This window comes from Schistosoma mansoni, chromosome 1 (genome assembly GCF_000237925.1).
Source record: "Schistosoma mansoni strain Puerto Rico chromosome 1, complete genome".
NCBI lineage: Eukaryota > Metazoa > Platyhelminthes > Trematoda > Strigeidida > Schistosomatidae > Schistosoma > Schistosoma mansoni.
The window spans coordinates 11,845,236-11,870,630 of record NC_031495.1 but is presented as its reverse complement, the minus strand read 5'-3'; the positions used below and the strand labels follow the sequence as shown (position 1 = coordinate 11,870,630).

At 31.6% G+C, this 25,395-nt stretch overlaps 2 protein-coding genes across 3 annotated transcripts in view; both read left to right on the top strand.

Moving 5' to 3' along the window:
- The window catches only part of Smp_163420.1 (protein kinase), a gene marked incomplete at its 5' end in the record, with an annotated part of 73,598 nt that overhangs the window by 33,910 nt on the left and 14,293 nt on the right, over positions 1–25,395 (top strand). For both annotated transcript variants that reach the window (XM_018793273.1, XM_018793274.1), the window contains 8 exons: positions 5,896–6,231; positions 7,368–7,725; positions 11,404–11,615; positions 14,904–15,941; positions 16,449–17,030; positions 17,355–17,488; positions 21,514–21,637; positions 24,338–24,482. In XM_018793273.1, the coding sequence (XP_018647802.1) occupies positions 5,896–6,231; positions 7,368–7,725; positions 11,404–11,615; positions 14,904–15,941; positions 16,449–17,030; positions 17,355–17,488; positions 21,514–21,637; positions 24,338–24,482 (2,929 nt within the window). The remainder of the gene's footprint in view (positions 1–5,895; positions 6,232–7,367; positions 7,726–11,403; positions 11,616–14,903; positions 15,942–16,448; positions 17,031–17,354; positions 17,489–21,513; positions 21,638–24,337; positions 24,483–25,395) is intronic.
- Positions 15,947–16,184, top strand: Smp_058200 (hypothetical protein; the record flags this gene model as incomplete). The annotated part of the gene is given in 2 exon segments (XM_018793275.1): positions 15,947–16,111; positions 16,116–16,184. Coding segments are annotated over 2 exon segments (234 nt in total).

Here is a 25,395-nt window from a genome sequence, read left to right as displayed (position 1 = left end):
CCACCTAGGGTAGTTGGAAAACTCTGATACCAAACTAATGGTGCACATGGGCTCCAGTATCCTGACGGAACAAATGGCATGTGAAGCAATCGTTGGTCACCGGCTATCATGGGAATGCATCCCCTTACGATGCTCCACTGCCTTGTGGGTTAGACCTTTAGGTCAAAGGTTGGGGGTGTGGCCCCCTAAGAAAACCACCTGCTTCAGTTTGAGCACCTGGGCAGTATCACAGTCCTCACACAAATCGAATGGGATTTGTGTGGCGCATATATATCTGGTACCCCTCTGTACCAATATTTATGTGTTTATATATATATATTTATATATGCATTGGAGAAATTTTCATTGCTTCAATAATCAATTCATTGCGTTCGCTTTTTTTATTTATCTAAAGAATTTCAGTATGTTTCTCTTTCATCATTATAAAAAAGAAACTTATTATTATTTATTAGTAATGATCCGATTTTCATGTTTGTTTTGTTTTTCTATAATAAAAAGTAACTAATAACTATTTATCACAAAATAATGATAATCTTGAGCAAATTCTACATTTATCGATTTATTTCATAATTTAACTTCATGATAATGTGATTAATAAAACAGGTCTGTGTGTATATATCTAAATGAAAGGATTCTGATACAGTTTTTGTAAAATATCAATAATGTTAATCCTAATTACCATCGGAGTTTCTATGCACTAGATTGTAAATAATATCTAATATATATGTGTAGAGAATGATGGAACTATCATAATCATATCTGAATTAAAATTATTATAATTTATTTTTGTGTAATATTAAAGATTTAGTGGTCAAATCAATAAATCTTATCCTCAATATTTTAAGTTGTATATATATATACTCATTATACTGGTATTCAGACTTTTCGATAAAGTTTTAATATCACTGGGAACTTGTGATTTTTCAATGGCTCAACAAGTAATACAATGAGTAATCAATCAATTTCAAGTACTTACTAGTAATTAAAATTAATTAATCAGTTGGATATGCAATCTGATACATGTAAGGGGGTTGATGCAAGTAAAATTAAGGAGAATTTCAGTGTTTATTTTGTCTAAATGATAATTCCAGATAATAGTAATTCATACTTGAAAAAAAAGAGATTGATTCATGGTCTTTCAGTTTACTTGTTCGACTTAGTGTAGAATATAGATAGTATTCGGAAGGATGCAGTATTGTTTGTTGATATAATTTATTCTTTAGCGTAATATCTACTATCTGTTGCTTGGCATATTCTATTATTTTACACTTATTTTCTGTCTATTTAAAGCCTAGAATTTGTGCCATCTGAAGAAAACTAAGAATTATTTAATATTATTAGTTCAGTTTTCAGTCATCTAACGCTGTTACTATTTTTACTGTCGAAATTCAGTTTATTAAACTGAATTGCAAACTCACAGTCTCCTGTCTCAATATATATATGTAAATATCGAGTTGACTCGTATTTATTCATATTTCTCGTTTCCACGGCACTGTCACAGGCGGTGATTAACTATATTCTATTTAGTATTCTTATTTCTCTCAATGTTATTTTTAGTAACATCGGCTTAGTTGATAGGTAGTTGAATGGTCGATAAATTTTAATGTATTATGTAGCAACACCAAATAATTAAACGTAGTTTTCGGAAAGTTGGATTGTTTGAAGGTTTTCTGGTTAACCTACAATAATGTATGTATAGAAGTTTATGATCAGATACTGATAGGTTAGTTCATATGTGTGTTTTCTTGATTCTCACTTAATTGTCTTAATTCTATTTTTATTGAATCAGTTTGTATGTGTATGCTTATGTCTTTAGTGATTTTCATGTTCATTTATCTGTGTTGTTTTTAAATGTGTATATTTTAATTCCTTTCTTTTTACATTTTTGTTCGCACCACATACCTCTACATATAGTGTTATTATGATGTTTTCTATAGATATTATAGATTTTTCATACTGTTGTCACAATATTATCAGGGAAGGAATAAATGTAATTATAAAACGTTAGCCTGTTTTACATGGTTTATATAATGACCGCCTCTATTGTCAAAAACAGGTTTTACCAAATTCTGTCTGTCTATGTACGTATGTATGTATGTATGTAAATGTGTAAATAATCATGTTGATTTATCATCTTCATCCTAGGAACGTGAACACCATCCATCTGTAGGTGTTGCCCCTCAACGATCTGTCAATGGACGCCCACAATCATCTAGTCATCACTTTCCTCAACATTCACGACCTTTGAATAGTAGTCGTGGACCACCAGCATATAATCAGTCACAACAGCAAATGCATTCGAATCAACCGAAACTGGGTGTCCTAGCTGCTGGGAGTCGTCTAGCTGACGCGAGTGGTTCATCATCTTACGCTGCTACTAATACTACAGCCTCAGACACACCTACAGATAGCCAATCTGTAACTAACAATGAGATTGTGTCCACGTCATCCTCAGTTAATAATTCGGTCACTACACCCTTATCAGTTATTGGTGCAGTTGGTGATAGTGGGCAACTTTCGCATCATTTTCCCCTACAACATCATAGAGCATCTGTGGTTAGTAGTCGTTGTTCTAGTTGAACATTTCATTAAACTATGTGCTTTGACCTTTTCTCTCCCCATTTTTACTGCTGTGATTACAAAATCTTATTTAGATAAAATGTATGTACTAAGAGAAATGGATAAAACACTTTTCGATCTCTGATTAGGATATGTATATTCAGTGATCATAATTGGAAAAAGTCAGATTAATTTGAAAGTTATTACTCATAATTTTGAAAACACAAAACATAGTTATATAGTCTTTACTAGTTTGTTGAGATTCAGCATGTTCTCTTGTGTTTAACACTTAGTTTAAGATTTTTTTTACCCTGCGTCCTGATAAGTTGATTGAAACATACTGATCAAAATTGATACAGTTATTTCCCTTCTCACGTAACAAGACTCTATGTACAGCTCAGTGAATTATTGCTTTTAGTTTTATTTAGTGGATTCCATACTACTGGGTAAGATTTTAGTAACTCTAGTTTAGTTCGTCCGATCTTATTTCTGAGTAAGGGTTTTGTCTTTACAAACTACTATCGAAGTGCTTCATTATTCGCACTATCTGTTTTCTGATTAATTTTTTCTACTGACTAATCGTCAGAGGAATATAAATTGTTTATTTCATTTCATCAGTATTATTTAAACATTAAAATGTTGACAAACTGTGATGCAAAATCGAACTAAATTAATTTCATTACACTGTAAAATATTGTTGAATATTGTATTAAATATCGGCTTATTTATGTGAAGTAGATATCCTCTTAGATATTGTAGCTTGCTCATTTAATAGCTTAGAATGTAGTTTCTCCTCTAAATGAATTTCTCTTTAATGCAAACTTCTGTTGCTTCTGTTTCTTTGAATTTGTTGTTTCTCCACACACTGAATCAAGTTTATCTTATTGGAATTGTTTAGCGTCCAATTAAACTAGGTATTCTGAAATGTGCGTGTAATTTGATGTATACTTTATTAAAAAAATTCATCACCATGAACTAATTCTCATAGATTATTCATAGTTGAAAGCGTGAGGCAATTGAAGCTAGACCACCATGGAAAACCTGGAAACACTGGACGGCCGTTTCGTCCTATTATGGGACTCCTCAGCAGTGCGCATGTATAAAAAATACTAAATCTCCACAAAACCCCTACTAATAATTAATATAATCATATGCTCACTAGTAACTTCGAGAAGTATATCTAGGAGGTCTAGTGAGAAGCAGTGACCAGTGGAGTTCAAACCACGTCTGTCGTGAGATAGGAACTCACTGAAGACAATTGGTGAATGGTTGCTCAACTTCGTGGATCAGTTGAAGTTAGACATTAACACCGTTGGATGCCAGCTCAGTGGTCTATCGGTTAAGGGCTCTGTCTCGAGACTGGTAGGTCCTGGGTTCGAATCTCGCGAGTGCGGGTTCGTGGATGCGCACTGACGAGGAGTCCCATAATAGGACGAAACGGCCGTCCAGTGTTTCCAGGTTTTCCACGGTGGTCTAGCTTCAATTGACTCATGATTTCAACTATGAAAAATACTAAATCTCCACAAAACCCCTTCTTATAGATTAACTAAAATTAATAGTTATTAGTTTATTCTATAATTATTAGCATTAATAAGCTTAATGTCTGTCATTTTCTAAATTGATTACTATGTTCTAATGCGTTTTTCATATATATATATATATATATATATATATATATAATATCCTTATTTATCTGTGGTCAATCTATGTTATAACTAAGACGTTCCAATACTGTAGAACATTTCACGTATCAATGCCAAGGTTGAACTTGATAGTTTCAAATAAATTTAGCATTGGGTAGTAAGTTAGTAATAAATAAACATTTTTATTATATCCCAATGAGTAGTAAATCGCATTTAAACCTGTACTATTTCAGTTATTTATTTACTCTGAGACTGTGGCCTTCTTGAAGTCACGGAACGTTGGGATATAACGAAAAAATATATTTATTTTTAACTGTGGACCATTGATTGCAATCAATAATTATGTACTAGTTAGTTCAATATTGAACAGTAAAGTTGTTAACTCTTTACCCTGAGTTCTAAAGACCGGTCATTTATATTTTACGTTTAATCGATCAAAACACTAACGATCTTAATAGTTTATCCATAGAATGTAACTGATTTATTCCGAATTCTCGAGTGTTGTTTATGTTAACGTTATTGTCTTCTGTCTATTTGTATTGTGTTAAGATATATTTTTGTATAGTTTAGGAAAAATTAGTGAATAACTTCTCTAAGAGTAGAATTAGTTATATATATATTAACTATAGGAAGGTCGTGGAGGTTTTTGAATTTTCCAGTTGCAGCCGTGGATACGCATTGCTGAAGAATGTCATGTTATGACGAGACAGCCACAGAGTGCTTTTTAGTTTTAAGTAGTTCTTTGATTAAGTTCAGTCTGTAATGTCAGATATAAAATATGTATAAATTTATTAGTGAAATGAATCCTCAGAATAACTGGACAAACCTGTGTGTTTTGAAATATAGGAAGATTGTGTTGAATGTGGTTGAATAGTTTCTACACTCTTCAGTCAATCTCAATAAATCTATGTTAAAAAATCAACGCGTTTCGGTAACTTTCGTCGAATTGTACTATCATCAGTATAAACATTTGTTTATCACCCAGACTGCTTAAGCAGCCTATTAAATCTCGTTATTTTGTATTACTAAATGTCTACATGGGGATTAAACCGTAAATGAATTAATTTATTCGTGTTACTTTGTATGTAGATGCAAAATGTGTTTTGTATTTTCGAGTATTTTTCAGGACATTTTTTTGGAAGATTTTGATGAAATCCATAAATACAGATAGTATTTTGACTAAGAAATTTCACACTTTGTGAATGTTGTTAGGTTACATCACATCCAATGAAACTACAAGTTTCAATACATCTTAATGAAATTGCGTATAAAATTAAATTCAGAAAAATTATGCAAAACCATTGTAAATAATCCATTTTATGTAGACCCATTGTTCATGATAAGTATATCACTTTAATTTCTTTATAACGTAAGTTGTCATTTTGTATGAAACTTCTATGAGTTTAATTAATTGATTTTATTAGGTTGACTGAAATGTTTTTTTCTCCGTTGAGTATTCGCCCGTATTTATATGTCATATGGTTCATAAGATTCCATATAATGAGCCAATAACATTCTCTCTTCATTTCGTTGTTCTTTTTTCTTTCTGCATGTGTAAGTTTGTAATTTAAGTTTTTTCTTCTTTATTCATATATTATTGCTTGCTGTTTTTGGCTTGACGCATGCTGATTATATTGATGGTGATGCTGGTACTATCTTTTGTAACAATTCATATGATACATAATACTTATAGCCGAATCCTCCCAATTCTTTTCATCCGACTGTTGTTACTTCTTGTTCCTCCTCATCATCATCATCGATATTTTCAAATGATCATTTGGGCAATTTACTTATTTCGCCATTTCGTGCAAAACTCGCCAATCCTGGTCCACCACCCATTCCACTTCATCAGCAGGTTCGTATTAGTAATAGTGGATTGAATGGGGGATTACATAATGCATCAGGAGTACAACATCAAACTGATGAAGTGAATGGTTCATCTAGTATAGTTGGCATGGGTAACCCTGCTAGTTCTCGTCTCCAGCACATTGTCGCACCGAAATTTCCATCGACCCGTCCAATGAGTCAGGTATTTTAAATTCCTTATTTTTCCTGTTGATATGTTAAGTTCTCTAAATAATTATTTCAAAAACTGTTTTGGTTTGGAAAATATCATTTAGAAAAAGTTATTTAATATCTGTCTTTGTAATAGTGATGATGCATTGTTGAAACATTTTAACTATTCTTTATACGGAGAAATCTAAATATATCTTGAACAATGTGGTTTCCAACTAAGTGTCGGGTGAATTTTAGAATTCATCGAATAATAAGTGACTGGTTAGGTGAATCAGTTATGTTCTTAATACAAGGAATGAATGTATGTGGCTTTGGTACTTCATATAGCTGAAGACTATTCTTAAATATACTAACAACTGCAAATTGTTGTGTTAAAATTATGGCATTGTGGACAATCTACCCTGCTATTTGATTTGTTAGAACGCAAAGATCATTAGTAACGTTCAACATTTGGAAGTAATGATATTCTCAGTCATTTTTTTCAAAATACATTAATGAGCCTTGCGTCTCATTTTCACAACCTTGTCAGTGGAAATAATACTTACATATAGTGAACATAATGCCTTCAACCACTTTTTCCTTGTCGAAATTCACAACCATGGTTCTATAATATTGAAAGAATACGACTTTTGAATCGAACTTTAATTTTTTGGAGAAATTCCACAAAATGAAAACAACAATTATTAGTCAAACTGGAGAATGATTGTTTAGAATACGAAAGACTAATAGGATTTTGGAAATGATGCGGTTCACTCCTTAGATACACTCGACTATAATCAGTTATATTCATATGCCTATTCATATATGACCATTGTTCAATTATATTATCTGCTAATTCCATATCCATTGCCTTTTGATGGCGTTGATTTCTCTCAGTTAAATGATTTGAATAGGAAGCTTTCATTGTCATTCTGAACAAAAGTTTCAGTCCCTACTTCATATTATTTCATAAGTGTCTTATCCGTTCATTCCAATGGCCTTGTTTGCCACTTCCGTATAAAGTAGGCTCCGAAAATTTTGTCCAGAATTACAATGAGAGCTCTATATTGAAATAATCTAACTCAGAAAACACTACGTCACCAAAAGGATCCTCCTGGTTTGAGAATTCACTCCACTGTTTCAAAAAATATCCTTTATCTTTTTAAACAGGCTATACCACATTTAGATCTTCGTAAACCACCATTAGAATCAGCTTTACCCCAATCGATCATCACATCAACCGGTCCAGTTGTTAACCAATCCAAGTCATCGGTAAACGCAAGTATATCGAGTCCTGTTAATCGGTCTAGTGGAGCTGCGATGGCTTTTGCTGTAACTACTAGTACTACCACCACCACAACTACGACAACATCAGTGCCGACTAGTACAACCACAGTGACGACGGTGACGACAACAACAAGTGAAGTTTTTAATTCTAACTTTACTCGTCAATCAGCAACATCAAATTTACTATCTGGATTCAACAATCGATCTCCAGCACACCAAATATCCTTAGTTGGTGAAAATGGTCAGTTTTAATAGTTCTTTCAGTGTATTATTTGCGTGGATATGTATGTAAGCCTTATATAAACCCAAATACTACACTCTCTGCAATAAAATTATGTCACCTAAATATGACAGCATATAAATACTTACAATTACTATCACGTAAAATTAAATATTAAAATTAATTTTCATTATTCACTTGTATCTTCCCATTGTTATTTAGGACTGCAATTGGTCAGTCTCTTGTTGAAATATGTGCGACTATGTGTAACTTCAAGTAATATGGAGGCTGTCCGCACAGCATGCACGTATTCCAACAAGAGACTGATTAATTGCAGTCCTAAATAACAATGGGAAGATACAAGTAAACAACACCAAGTGAATATAACTTCAACCCATTGCACAAGAGGGAGGTATTAGGACTCAATAACTAAGTGGATAACATGATGGCGTTTGAAGCAAACGGTACTGGGTTACACCCAGCTGATGAGTTACAAATAGGACGAAACGCCCGTCCACGTCTAGCCACTACTCATCTTTGCTTATTAATTTGCATTAGTTCAGTTGTCTGTCATAGTCAACATAGAGGCCTGGCATTAGTGTCGGCCGTGTCACCCAACTACATTCATTGATCACGATAATCGCGCGTATCTCAACAAGACAGTTTACATCTACCAACATGATTCGGTTCAACAGTCAGTGATATCATGAACTGATACCGCATTTTGATTTGGCTGCGCATAACTTTCTTCTAACTTACATCTATGTGAGCAACAAGATAATTTGTTAGTTAGATGAATTATCCTTATTTTGAGCTAAATAGATTTTCTGTTATCCGTAAAACTGTTTCCTACAGCCATAGAAGTATCAATGTTTCTATTCATTTGAAATTGTGATAAATAGGAAGGCTTTTATTTTGTGCATATTAATAATTAATAAATGTATATTCCAAACTAATCAAACATAATTCGATTACTAATACTGTATCCCAACAATATAAAAGATTTTTAGTCTTCCTTTAGTAAACTCTAATATTTTTATGATTAGTTATTATTGAACACAGAGAAAAATAGGGAATCTAGATCATTTCTACTTATTGTCACTATTTAGTTGCGAGGACTTTAGGTGTCCATTGTATTCTACTTTTCATCATACCTTCTGACGAGCTTTTGTTATCATTCCACAATAATAAATGAACGAAAGAGTGAATGCTCTATCGGTCAGTGGAATTTATGTGGTGCCCTACTAGTGATTGCGCTCTAAAGCCAACCAGACGATGCATGATATTTTACTGAACGGCTACCGGAAACAAAGCAATTGGCCAAAGAGACTTATTATTAAATGAATAAATTATCCATTCACTTAGCAAGACTAATAACACACATGTATTGTTTGGATAAACAGCGTGTTTCTAATTTGATCCATGTTACACTCGAATGCGAGTATCCATTTTGTAGATCAAATAAATCATATTGTTTCGCAAATACACGCCCCATGCCTTGTATCCAAAGTCTTAAAAGTAAGATAATTTGCCTACTTTCGATAAAGTACAAATGTGACTTTATTTCTAACTAACCGGGTACGGAAAAATCAGGTTGATTTTCCACAAATATATAATTGGAGTGGAAGGAATTTTGATAAAATGCTTTGAACATATCTGCTCATCAGTGGTTAATATTTGATTTAGATGAGTATGTAGTTAAATTCTTATGAACTACTTTCTAACTACATGGGTTAAATTGTTATTTTTTTATCAAAATTAAAGTGATATTAATGTACACAGATGGTTCACTAAGAATAACATAATTCTGAGTCATATATATCAGGTAATATGCATTTGTACTTAATAAACACACTGAACTAACAAAATCTTTTCTATTACATAAGGCTATCAGTGTCTTTAATGGAATTAATGTTATCAATCGTAACATTAATTGGTTATATTTTACAAAAACTATCATGATAAAACTATAATTTATGAACGACCTTCGAGAAACGCTAAAATGGAATGTCCACCTACTTAACAGGGTTAAGTGAAGGTTTTATATTGGTGTGAGAAATTAAGATTTACAATTGAATGTTAGGGTAAGGAATTAGATTTAATGTTTTCATCACGAACTGACATCAGCTACAATGCCAAGACGGTATTTAGCCAAATGAGTGAAAGAATTTCGCACCAAAATCCAAGACCCTCTGTCTTAAATGTGATTGGTTCGTCCATAAATTATAGTCTCACTACGGACATTGCTCACTCTACAATACAGTTAAAGAAAAAACAACAAGATGAATCAACTGAAGATAAATTCCGAAAATAGTCTTCCTTCTTTTATAACTGTAGCATAAGCACTATCAACTCTTTCTTTAAACCTCTGTTCCCATTATATTGACAGATATATTGAAATGAAAAGAAAAAATGAACTAGATTTACAAAAAAAATGACACAAATAGTGAATAATTAATAAGCTATCGAATTTTTTGTTTTATTTTCAGTAAAATACGTATTTCCTACTATTATGTTGTGTTTCTCTCAATTTTATAGATTTGTAAGCTGAGTTCACTTTAAAAAAGAGATTTCGTTTCTATTTACAATATGATCGGTTTTTTTTTGAATGATATAAATCGGAATTTATTGTATCATATTAAGTAATCATGTTTCAGATGTTCAGTCCTACAATTTATCATCTTTTTTATTCAATTTCTGGATCTAAAATCAGCTTTATATTTTCGTTTCCCGAAATATCAAATTAATTTGGATGGTAGTCAAAATAAACGTTTTAAATACAAAATATCAGTCAGGACAGTTTATTTATTTATCCATTGAGTGTTAGTTTATCTAGCCTACAATCTTTTTTTTTATCATGGATATCAAATAGTGTTATGTAAAGTAGAAAATTGTTATATCGTGTGGCCGAGTGGATGCCCAGTTAACGTATGAACGTAATAAGACCGCCAGTCAGAGAGCAGCGGTTCATCGATCGGACCAATGACACACGGAAACTGTACGAGCAGTCTAGAGTGCTAATCGGTCCTGCTTCTGCCTAGCCCAACCAGTTAAGCCCAGAACACCAATCTCAGCCTCTGCGATATGATTCATTTATTTCAAAGATACTGGGCTTATGTACCAACCAGACTGACCACACCATACCAATAAAATAGAAAATAACATTTATACAAGAGTTAGCTAAATGTGGCTGTGAATAGGGGGAGTAGTAATTAATAGACTGGTAAATCGTGCAATGATAGTTCAAGGGTCAAAATAAAGCTCACAATAAAAGAAACATGAATATGAGTAGTTTAATTATTTATCAAATATAGGATAAAAATTATATGCATAATATTGGTCCATAAATGGATCCCAAAGTTACCATTCACTATTGTCATCGGGGCATAACAAAAATGTATAGATCCACCGTATTTAAATATCATATTGTTGTATGTAATCTTAAGTTATATTGTTAACTTTAAACGTGTATAATTACCGTTCATAATATAATGAAGACACTAGGTGTTTACAAATTCACACTTTATTAAGCAGTCTCAATGTTATCTGTTATTGGTTTATTTATAACAATAATATTATATATAATAAATTTTAACATAATTAATTGGATATATGTTTATTTCTCCTATTTTCGTCTACTCATTCTCACTTGTAATGAATTGCATTTGAACAATATAAATTCGATTATTTTATCAACAGTTTCAACTAAGAATATCACTACAACAGTTGCAAATAACAGTACATGTATAAATAATAGTCATAAAGTGCATTCAAATCAACCTGAACTTCGTACACGTGCAAGTAAACAATTGTCTAATCGTCAAAATTCAGGTGTTGTTCCTCAAAGACTACATCATCCTCATCATTTACATCAGCAAAACAATCCAAATCATATAATTAAAAAATCTGAGGTAAGATTTCACATTATTCTTGTTTATTTAAATTTGATTTGGATGACTTTACCAAAAAAATAACTCCATTTGTACAACCGGTCATTGTTCAGCTCAATAGCATGATAAATAATCAAACTTTTTTCAGTGGAAAACAGTAACCAGTAATATACAGTCATGTTTTACATTTTACTACTGTAATAGTATAATATCCAGGTTATAATTTATATTTGTATATTTATAGTTAGAAATATTGATCAGTGGAATCAAGACTAGGTTACTAATTATAATTAAATGGGAATTACTAATTATAGCAAAGTATTTTCGTCATAAAGTTTTGTTGTCTTGTATTTAATCAACCCAGATGTGATATTTAGGTAATTATGAGGTTTATTTTATAATAAAGGGAAATTTATAATTTTCTCCGATTTTTCAATCGATATCAACTTGGGTTAATAACCATGTTTAAGGTTACTAAATCACCTGTAATCCGTTAATCTGAAATTTTAATTGATCTTTCATTTAATTTGTCTTAATTTTTAACTATTTAAAAGATTTTAAGTTCATGACTATATCATGCCATGCTAATACATAAGAATTCTGCAAGCTGAAAATAATCAATTACCTTCATAAATCACTTGTTTATACTTTCCACTTTGTACGAAAAAGAAAGTGGCATAAATTAGTCAATGTATTCGTAATGTACGAAGTACAAAACCCGATGTCTTTATAAGTTTGTCTAGACAGTTACAATAATAATATCAGCTTTATCATTATAATACATGCTAACTTATGGTAAACGAATAGGTTGAATCGATTCAATTTTACATGTTTAGTAATGACTTCAATATATTGTTTTCGAATACCATTCACTTTGTATTAACCTAATATGATGATACTTGACAACGTGGTTAGAAATAAGTTCATTCATCGGTCCACGGGGTATGGGGTTCATTTTTCTTCATTGGTTTATTTTAAAACATTTAAATTTCAGACTGTTATTTTTAAATGAAGTTTCATTAAAAGTTTTTGTTTAAAAAAATATCTGTCTTACTTTAAATACTATGCCTATTATAATCATATACTCAGCATCCCTCAATTTTTCATATTCCCTTCGAAGTATATTTTTTTGTGCGTTATCTCCCAATTACTACTACTAATTCTACTTATATTATCACTATTTCGGGTTTTGTGTTCATCATTTTGTTTTAATTTCTATTCTCATTATGCTTATGTGAAGTGTGACAGCTTGAACAACCACACATCGTATCACATTCTATCTTGTTTATGCTTAATAAATGAACGTTTTTTTAAAAAGATTAATTATAATTCTCTTGAAAATTTCTTTTGATCTTAAAAAAGTGTTCTGGTGGATATTTGTTTGTTGCTACAGCTGATTTAAAATAGTGTTCCTTAACCTACTTTTCAAGTGTTTTTTTTAAAGGATTACATCTTGTATATGTTTTCTTTTGTTTTATGTGAGGTGTTTGTATCAGTTTCTTATTTGATGTTTTCAATTTACTAATTCCAATACTAGTGGATGGCCATCGTATTTTTATTTCACGTTGGGATTAGGGAAATATATTTTTTTTCTTTTATTCCACTGAACATTCTTCAAACACATTTGAATGTAAAAACAGTTATTTCGTCTACTGATAAACAGAGCTAGAAAAATGTATGGAGAATTTATAGTTTATCATTGTATTACTTTAGATAGGATAACCGACTCAAACATGTTGAGCAATAATATACTTTAGATTTCAACATCGCTACTAAACATAACAGTTCTAAATTTCTATCTACTATAGGACAGAAGTTGAACACTACTGCACAGTAGTCCCATGGTAATATCGTTGTATTCTAAGTACCAAGAGATTAGTCGATACATTACATTGATCAGAACTTGTTTTTTTACAGGCACAAAAAGTCATTCATTACATTTTATCGTTGAATTTGATTACCTATTTTTCTCAATAATCACGTCTTACGTATGAATTTGCTTGTCTATGTATCGAGTAGTAATGTTTCTCACTACAAGTTATCCATAAAACTTGTAGATTTAACGGGTAATCATTGTTCTCATTTAACCGTCCAGTGCTTCCAGGTTTTCCATGGTAGTCTAGCTTCAATTGACTCACGTCTTGAGGTAAGTGAACTTTGTGGTTTATGTATTGGTGTATATTTGTGAACATGTCTTTTCTAATCAATTATGTTTGTAAATGTATGCGCGTATGTGTGTGTTTGTTTCACTAAATGATTGATTAGGTCAGATTAGCTTTTTTCATTGATCCAATCCGATTTGCTAAAGTCAGTCACACTCCTCTTGTTGGTCCCCATAGCCCTCATTCCGATTTCCTTGTATGCTCTATAATATGGTATGCTGTACAGATGTACCTTTTTTTCTTCCCTTCCTTTTACTCTAATTGCTTGAATTATCTAATCAGGTTTGACTAGAATGATTTTCCATAGATTTTTGGTCAGATTGCTTCGTGAGTTAGATCTGTTAAGTTGCCATTTTCTTATTTGCATTATCTTATTACAGTTTTGCGTTTATGTATGTCGTTTTTGGAATACAATGTGAAACTAACACATGCCTTTCCTTTTTTATCTTCTCCCTATTTTTGCTGCGCTTATCTTGCCCACTTTTGCATCATCCACAATGTCTAAATGTACGATTTCGTCGATGACGGTACCTGCCTTTTACGGGTGTGGATGGGTGGGGGTTATGTCATATAATACAATTCATTTTTGATGTTACTTTCTTGTCTCTATATTCGTTCATCCTCGTTTCATTATGTTTTCGATGTATCACCATAATTTCATTTTTGGCCTATAATTATTCACCTGAATGTGTATCGTTGAATGGGGTCGCTGTGGTATTATACAACTGTACACCATCTGCTATGTGTTCATCTTCCCTTCTCAACCCTTCATCTTCTTTCACTGTATATCATATGGTAAATTATACTGTCCGATGAAATTGTCACAACGAAAACGATTAATAAAAATGGATGTATTATCACTTCTGCTATCATTCCTCTACTTTTATTTTGAAATGATAAAAATCTGAATGTTGAAACTTTTGTTGTCCCGTAATTTTGTTTTTTGTTGACACATGGTTTCTATATAACATAAACACTGTGATTGTGTTTTCTTGTAAAAATCGATTGATTTGGTAATATTGTGGACGATAATTTGTCTGTTGGTGTTGTATGTATACACGAATATTATATGTCCATTTCTAAATAATAACGGTTTATTGTTGTGGGTTGTTGGTTGGATCCGTTTTTTTGATAATTATAATAACAGAATGGAAAACGGAATAATTTATTAAGATCAATAGGGAAAGCATCATTATTACCTGTTTTAAGTAGTTCTGGTATTAGTAATAGTATTGTCAATAATATTGTTACTAAGGTGGGCACTATCTTACCAACATTACAAACAAACAGTGAACCTACCATTTCTTCGCCATCTTCACATATCATTTCATCTTCATCTGCTTATTTGTTAACTTCCACTCCTTCAACAGTTGTTTCACCGTCAGGTATATTATCTGAGCATGTTAGTACCCAACAGTTTCATATCAATTTATTCCAATGGCTTAAACAAACTCAATTGAATCCATCGTCTGCATCATTAGTCTATTTAAGAGAACAGCTTCGACAGAATTTGTTCTCTCAGCAATCGCATGACCACCAACGACAGCAATCACAGCAACATCATGGAACTGAATCAACTGTACCACTTGCTACAACATTAAATTTGATGACAGAAACGACATTAACTACTACATCAAATATTGTTCATCACTTCCCAAGGCGACAACAAACAAATGTATTGAATGTTTTCAGTCATTCAGGTGAAACTGTACAAACTACTCAACCGTTAGTGGATAATGATTGGTTTGGATCTAATGTTGACTTAATAGAAGTAAAAAATAATGATAACAACAATGACAATTTAACTGTTGTTGATTTATCATTTATTCAGACTACAACCTCTGAACCATTGTTAACATCGCCAAAACCACCTTTAGGTCCAAGATTATTAAGACGTAGACTTCCTAAACCAAGACCAGATGAATTTATTCTTGTTGAAGAAGGAGATGATGAAGACGAATTGGTCGAAAGAGATCAAAATCTCACTTCATCATATCATTTTAACTTAGATGTGATCTCTCGCACTCATGACTCATCTACATCTGATAACTGTGAACAAATAGACTTTGTAAAAAATGAATCATCTCAACCTATTGTTGAGTGTAATAACTGTTCAAATATAACTGAAGAGGAAAACAATAATGATGGTCAAACAAAGCCTGAAGAAATGATTAATTTACAATCGGTAGGATGTTTTTGCTCTGTGTAGCGTCTATGATGTATAAGTGTTATTATTATTCTAATATTTCCTTCACGTGTAATGTACATTCATTCAGATCATTTCCTCTCCCTCCCATTCATTTTCGTTGTCCGCCTAGTTTGTGTGCTTTACTAATCCTTTTTTTTCAAGTCAATTGATTTTAGCCATTTAGATGCCTGTGATATATTCGTTTTATTATTATTATTATTACTGTCAATAAGATCTTAGTCCTGAATGAGTTATCAATGTTTATAGTACCTATTGTTTTATAATAGTACTATTAGTAGTAGTATCTGTTTAACTTTTTGCTTTACTCTTCATATTGTGGTAACTTACTGTACACCATAGTTTTGTTCCTTGTGTACTTCTTTGTTTAAATAGCTTTCTATGTTGTAGTATGAACAAAAATATCAGTATTGCCTTTTATCATTTTTTGTTATTCGCAATATGGAATTATTCTCTTATTATTCTTAAATATTTTTCCTCCTGTAGGAACTTGATCAATTAGCTGCACAACTGACCAATTTAGGCGCTGTTTCACCTAGCCCACATCGACAAAATAATCGAGGTCATTTGAATGGCAAATCAGACATAAAATCAAATGATAAACAATCATCATCATCACGACAACAACACTACCAACAAAAATCTTATGAAAATAATAATGTAAAATCATCAGCATCTAATGAATTAGTTACATCAATAGAACCAGTATATGCAGTTGAAAAACTGAATCGATCCAGTTCACTTTCTTCAACATCGTCATCATCTTCTTCTTCGTCATCTACAACTAATTCTTCTTCTGTATCATCCGAATTTCATGGTAACGAGGGTTCACCAGTACATGTGGAAAATAAGCATTCAACAAGCTACTCATCTACAATGAGTAGATCTCATTCTGTTGGTTCAAATCATGAATATCACACCTCAAGCACTTGTTCTTCATCCTCTGCTTCTACTATTTCTTCATGTGATTCCAATCAACGTAAAAATCATGAAAATGCATGTCGAGTTATATTGAATGGAAAACGACATTCGGAAATAGATCCTCGTCGACTTACTGTTGTCGAGAACGTTCGTGTGTTGAATAATAATGACAACAAAATGGACCGTAATGCTAATATTGATTCTAATGAGCTTGATGACTTAGGTAGAATACAAAAAGATCCAGTACAATTCATCGCTTCTAATGATAACCAGCTCGATGACTTTAACTGTAGAGCTTACAACATACAAAACGATGATGAAGATGACGAGGACATTGAAGATGGAGGAGAGGAAGAAGAGGACGAAGATGAAGGTGATGTCATCGTTGTTGAAGAAGAAGAAGAGAATGGTGCTGATCTAGAAGAGGCTGAACAGTTGAGGGCTACTTTATCTATTGTTCGTACACGTCAGAGAACATCATTTGATGAATCGATAAGAAATGTTGATGGTGATGTTGGTAGTGCTGTCATAAATGAATCCTCATGCTATGTAGACGATGGAACGTTGTCCAGTGAGGCAGTAAGGTGGCATAAAGAAGGGACCTTGTAAGTTTTTTCTCTAATATTCATCTCTGTTGTACTAGTGTTTCTAGTAATATTTTTCCTCCTACAACATAAATATTGTCATGTTCCCTTGGAATTAATTTTATTTATTTGATTATAACCTAATGAAATAGCCATAATTAGTTAGATAATTGACTACGCTGTATAATTGATTTTCATGCATGACTAATTTCATATTTGTTTTGTGTTTTTCTTCCCACGTCTTATTCATTGCGTGCCTATTTTTCCTTTTTTTGTCTTTCTGCAAATTCTTGCTTTTATATAACACTATCGTAAATTCTTTTCATATTTTATTCATGGAATAATCCTTTTAAAAACACAAAAACATAAATTGCGCGTACTTGTAACTAACTTCACGCTAATTTAAAAAAATATAACAACATTCTTTTTTTAATAATCCAAATTACTGAAGTGACAATATGGTGCACTCAATAAATTTCATGCCTAATTCACCAATTATTCTGCCTCCACCGCTTCCTCCACGCTCTAAACGTCATTCTTTTTACTTAGAATCTCACTTCCCTAAACCTGTACACCGAACTGTTATGGTTTCACCGCCATGTCGTGTTTTATTAGAGCTAGGTTCATCTAATCAGTCAAGACGTTATTCTGCACCCGGTCTTTCAATTTTAAAGTAAGTTAGTTTTACCATTAGTTTTTGGTTTGTTTTAGTTAAATGCGCTTATGTTCCGCATTCCTTGAATTATTCCCCCTGCTATCATCACCATCTCCACCAACAATAACAAAGTCAACAACAATTAAAATGTCTTTTAAAACTTCAAAGTTTCATATGTTGAAGTGTTATTTACCCCATATTGTGTGTGTATGTACCCATAAAGTAAACGAATACCGCACAAGCTAAGAGACTGTTGTTTCATCAATATTGTGTGATTACATGTTACAACTATTGCTAACCATTATATTGAATTACTAACAAGTAGTTTTTGCTCATTTGATCACTATAATTCTAGTGTTTATGTGTAAGCTTTTTTTTAAAAAAGGAATAGCGTACAATTTATGTATTCACTGTTTCAATAACCGTTAGTTATCTTGAAATAGTTTGTATTGCATTAATTTTATTGTAAACCGTTCATCCTTAAATGTTTTGTTTAGCTTGAGGGTTTGATTTCTCGGTTCCCTGTCATATGGTTGACGATTTGAAAACTACATTGTTTAATTTTTGTTTAGGAAGCCTGATAATATATCAATGGTGTAACAATAAATATGGCTATCTTATACACAAACCTGTATTTAGTTAGCAAATTTCACACTTTTTACCTGTGGTAAATAAGTTAAATATCATTTCGTCTATAAACCGATGCAAATTTAGGAGGGCTGTTGAGAAAACGGTTGTTTATCGATGATGATGTTCGATAGTATTTTAACTAAAATCGCAGAATTATGACCGTTGGGACTCAAATACTGTTACACAATATGGTTGTAACCACATATGATTTTTTAGCTTCGAATCTGAGTTAATTTATTGCGGAGAATGAAAGTATCTTCAAGTGCATCATTCTATTAGTAAGTTAACTTTCAAAAATAAAAGAATATTTGACTGTAATAAAGTTGTTATTCTTTCTATATGATAAACAAAAGGAATCAATAAAATTTAATCATCGAATGACCATGAATTTATTCATACACAGTTTGGAATTAGGTAGGTTAATAGTTAAATATTCATCACTAAGTAGTATCGTTTCTATTGATAATACTCTGTTCTATAGGTTGAATAGTTTACTTATGATTATCATTCTTTACTGTCATATTGGCCAACTGATATAACGGATAGTTTAAGATATTTCCTCTCTCTCTCAAGTATACTACTATATGTTAGTATGATAATATGACTAATCATGTTATAACAGATTCGGGATTCACGATCCAGAGTATAGACTAAACAATACTTTATTCCACTCAATTACACGCAGCCATTTCCAGCGAGTTCAGGGTAGAAACCAATAACAGAAGTGGAAATCGCAAATTTAATAGTCAGTAGACTTTGTTCCTGTTTGTCCACGCTCAGTGATCGGTTATATTTTTCTTCCTCTACCACATATCACCACCTAATTTTGTGATATTGTTTGGAATGGACGGTAGCCTAATGGTAGAGCTACTTTATTTTGAACTGTTGAATTTGAGGTCCGAATTCCAACTGACCTTTCTCTATCCGAATAAACGGCTTATCTAAATAATACGAGTAATACAATATGGAGGTGTAATAAAACATTTGGAATTGACACATTCACCTGTGAGAACATAGTAATACAAAAAGGATCATATTACGTTACATATTAGTTTCATCGATTCCATAAGATTGTTTATAATGTCCGATTTTGTCGGTTATATCAACGAAGAAACGAAATTTGTAACTTTTAGTACAAATACTTTACTTCTCATAGTAATAGAGGAACTGTTATGCACTGCTGACACTCATGCACACAGTGATCTAAACCAACTTTTAAGGATTTTTTCCGTTCATATAAACTTGTTTTACTGCTCAAATGTTCGTATCATAAGGTATTAAAAAAAAATTCCAGACTAGTCAAGCATAAATGCGAACTCAACATCAGGGAAAAATGAATTCATTATTTTTGTTTGCCATACACATTTAAAATATTTTATTATTCTGCACTTATTCCTTTTTTTCATCTATCTCTTCTCTGTGTATATGTTTACTTTGTTCTAAGAGATATGTTAACTTACACCAGCGCATTTCTCAGTTAATTTCTAGTTTTCCTAGTATATTTGGGACAGAATTCTATTGTGTTTTTTTTTAGTTAACAGTAATTAACTCGTTATGAGGTCAATAATTTCATTATTGTCATCTGCAAGCATATATATATATAACTAGAGAATATTTTTTCTGATAATGATCAGAACTATTCAACGTTAGATAATTTTAATAAAAGGCTTTTTTTGAACCTAATTGAATCATTAACCAGCTCATTATAGTTACTAGTTGTGAATTGTTCCATTTTGTTTTATTACGAGAGTTCAGTTTGATTGATGTTACCGCTTAGTTCTGTTTTACACAGAGCACTGATAGTTCAACTTAGTAGCATGATAAGGTTTCAAATTCTATTTTACCAACTTTGACGTAGCTGACTGAACTGGTCAGTTGGTAGTTAATGAAATTATAATAGAATTTTTCTAATTGTCTAATTTAACCTACATCAATTCATTCAAAATATATCTATCACCGCATCTGTTACATCAGTAGTTACAGTACCACCAGTTTTCTCCACGGTTTTATTTCTTCCTTGATTTTCCCTTCATGGTTTACTACACGATCATTCGTTTTACATTATGTTTATTATTTTATACTCCCGTTTTCAGTGATGACTTATCATGAAAAATAGAATTCGTTTTTCATCTTACCCTTCAGTTGACTGCTTTTGAGTGTTTATAAATATCTTCTTTTAAAAAAAATATTAACTTCATTGCAACTATCATGACGAATAATACAGGCTCTTCAACTAGGTTATTATGTTATGACAGAGCAACTTGTACCACTTTTTCGTTGGAATCACTAAACCTTTGAGCTATTGAATATCAGAAGTATATTAATCAGCTTCCCATTGACACTGAAACATTTCAATCTTCCTTTTAATCTTTAATTTATTATCGTGTCGTTTCAAAATGTTTTTGATGGAGAACATTCTTACATATTATATGTGTCGTTATTATTGATATTTCACTGGATTGGTGATCGGTGAGAAAACTCAACAAGCTTTCATCCATTGCGTGCATAAATGCCTAGATTGTGTGAGGTTGTTAACGTTAATGCGTAACTATTCATATTCAAATGGATGTAAAATGAGTTTTATGTGTTTATTTAACTTGTTACTGGATGAGTTGATTGATTGAGTAGATCAGTAGATTCAACCATATTTTTTCTTGTACTGTTACTTTTTATATTAATAATGTGAATGCTTTCTGTATTTTGTCTTATCCACCACAAATTTTCATGGATCTGTCACTTCATGTATGCGTGAATACATTAGACCATCAGACGAATTTGCCAAGGAAACTTTATGCAGTTTAGCATCGATTATTGAGTCTACATCTGGGACAATTAGCCGATCTGGATCTAATGTTAGTCCGCCAACTGGGAGTAATAACGTTAAAGTAAGCTCGACCATCATTATTATATCTATTGTTTTCATCATATCAATTTAACATCATCTTTAAAGCACTTTAGTTATTACAATTTAATCTCCATCTTTGTTTCTCACTTATCCGTCTACTGCACTTCCCATTATTTGTTTTTTAAACTTGTTGTAGATTGTTTTTCTAATACATTTTCTATTGAAGTACTTTATTAGGTTAAAAGAAATAGTCGTACTAGATTTTATGTTGTCTATTCACCCAGTTAAATTCGTCTGCTTGGAATTCAATTTTAATTAGGGAACCTAAAACTATCAATAATCTACGTAGTATATATCCAATATCCTTTGATTTTTTTTTGAACAAAACTTACGATAATCACAAGATGAAGCCAAATTATTGATAAGTTATTCGAAACCGTGTTGTGGGGAATGTTTTTTTTATGAGAATGTAACATCAACAATATGAAGAGTATATTCTGAGAAGTACACCTAATACAGCTGAGTTACACTCTGTGTTGTGAAGACCAGTCAATAGGTTTTCTGAATTTGATCTCATAACAATAATAGTTCTATTTAGTATGGTACATAAATTTACATTATGACATATTCAGCTCATTGTAAAAAAATTTTTACTTCAGGCATTCCTGGAGTACTATCAATAAAAAAATGCAACGTTACTAAATCTCCCTACATTTTCATATAATTCATAAAAACAAGTCCCTAATAATGTAAACACTAGAGGATTGTAATAAGCGTTTTAACAAAAACCTAATTTATTTGGTATATACAGATCATATATCGGTACTTCTATAAACGTAAATTGATAATTCTTAGTTTTTGTTTTAAAATATGTTTGTAAGTATATTAATGGTTTCCAATAATATTTCCAGGTATATTCACGACAGTAAGAGGCATATATTTTTAAGGAGCATTTTAATCCACAGTTTGGTCATCACAATCAACTTTATGTAGCTAAATAAATAAGAAAATTTGTAAAATAATAAAATTCATAGTGTCTATAGCCTATAAATGTATTATCTTAATATGTATACCTTAGCTTAATTACTCCTGTGGAGCTATTCCTTTAAGTATATGACCAGTTAATTTTGTTATGTATACAAGTACAATCTTTCCTTTTCAAATTATAAAGTGATCCTTAGACACATTATTGATCCAATATTGAACTTTGAATTGATCCAAATAAGATTTCTTTTCATGATAATTATGTTTTACTGAATTTACTCGATTCTTGTAAAATTAACATTTTGAACGAACGATTTCATTTCAAATATTTTTAATCCTTCTTTTAAAATAAGTAGCATACAAAATCTTCATGTAATTTTTTGATCTTCATAGCAAAATAATTTCTTTGAATTTAGACTTAGTTTGTGTATATTTTCATCAAAATATTCTATTCCATTCAAATTTTACTTATTTTTTAAGTCTTTTATTTCTATCTAATCAATTTTAACAATTGACGATTTCGTACTTCATTCTTTGCTAAATGTAAATAGAACAAATCGTCATGTTCGTGCTCTGTTTAATAAACTAACCATTTGACCATTCCACTTTTTTTTTACCAATCAGAATTAAGTCTTGTTTGCAGTTGAAAAAGGACCTATTTCATAGTTTTTCTCTACTCATTCATAGTAGTGTAATTGTTTTATTGTTTATTAAATTCTCCATGCTAAACATTTCGCTATAACAAATATATGAGTATATGTATACGTACAAATTATGCATAAATATTCATGAATGGGGATATATACAATTATCAGTTTTGTACACCGAAGTGTGTTATTTTTTATTATTTATTACACATAAATTCTGAAACAACTGGGTACCCCCCTCCAAAGGCTTTACCTCACTTAAATGTAGTAGCATTAAGGTATATAATAGAAACAGTGTATGATTGAAAATGCAACTCAGATAAGAATACAACCACAAAAACTTATTTCAATTAAGCAAGTTCGTTTTACGTTTACGAAAAATGTAAAAGAAAACTACAGTAGGACTGTCACTGGCTTTTATTTTGAGCTGTCCACACATTATCATAATATATTTTTGATCATAGCTCACTACAATTAACATCCGAGTGAAATAAATGCAGATGTAATTCATAGATTTTGAAGAGATTGTGTTTTAGCTAGTACTGAAATCTATTACGTACGTTTCATCGTTTTCAGACTCGTCAGCTGAATGTTCTTGGATTCCAGCGTTAGACGTTTGGCACTAAGACTCACACCAACTGTATTAAAAATTTGTGACTTGGAAGCACTACTGATCAATTTCAGTCCATAATATCAGCAATAGGAAATTGTACCTCATGCAAAGTATATGATAGATCGTTCGCAAACTAAAAAAAACTAGTTTCAAAATATTCAGAAATACCTCACTTCTATAGGAAGTCAGTAACTTCGCGAATTACTCAATGGTAACTTAACTTTCTGACTATGATATCCAGGTTCAAATCATACAGAGAACATCCAGTTCTTCAGGATTAAGGAATACACCTTGTTAACGAGTCTCAAATATCAAGAAACTTAAGTCCAAAACTTTCTGTGGGTTACCTCCGAATGGATAACATCTAGCATTATGAACTTCGATGTTGAGTCTATTGAATTAGTGAGGAATAGACTATGTGACATCACTTTCTGTTCAGTAATATATATTTATATAAATATTTATTCACTTAAATAATTTTATTTCTTTTGTTTAGTTCACTGTTTCAAATGGTTATCCAAATACAACTGAACTGCCTTCATGTTCAGATAAGGTGAAAGTTACAAGTTCATCTCAAAATGTTTCACATATTGGTGTCCCACATTCATCGTCATCAAAGTTAATTACAAATGAGAAAGAAGGTAATATAAAGACTTCATTTATGATTAATGACTGTCGTTCGTGAATGTATAGTTTATACAGTCATCTTTCAGCCAACGAAATGCATTCTAATGTCATAAGGATTTAGGCTTATCGATATTGATTCAAACATTTGACATTTAAAATAATAGTGTTAGTTAGTTAGTATTATATCTACTTTCAATATTTAATACACGAGCTCCTAAATAATTTCTCAATTGATCCTTGTCTCTTAGTTATATATTTTTTAAATTAATATTTGTCATATTCATTTTATGTGATTTATGTATTGTTACTTTGCCAACACTTTACCATTGAACTGTAATTTAAATTGGTCAATTCAGTATGTACACAACACTGCCCTAGAGAGATGCACTAAGTTGTTTACACATTCTTATATCGATTTTCTGCTGTCCATTTATAATTATGGATAGAGAGAAAATTATTGTATGTTTTTATAACAAACTATATATGTCATTTAATTATCATAAAATCTATTATAGATTTAATGTTAATGATATAAAGATAGTTGTGTGATTTTTCGACAAATTATTTTAAGATGATACCTGCATCTCAGAGTTCATGTTCACTCTGGGACTCGAACCCAGTAGCTTTCGCTTCAAACGCCATCGCCTTATCCACTCAACTACTGAGTCCTGGTAACCACTTGCTTGTTCGATGGGGTGAAGTTTGAATTCACTTAGTATTGTTTGTTTGAATATCGAGGCAATACGCACAGTATGCACATATGCCAATAAGAGACTGACCAGTTGCAGTCCTAAACATCTATGGGAAGATTCAAACAAACAATACTAAATGAATTTAAACTTCACCCCATTGCACAAGCAAGTGGCTATCAGGACTCAGTGGCCGGGTGGATAACGTGATGGCGTTTGAAGCGAAAGCTACTGGGTT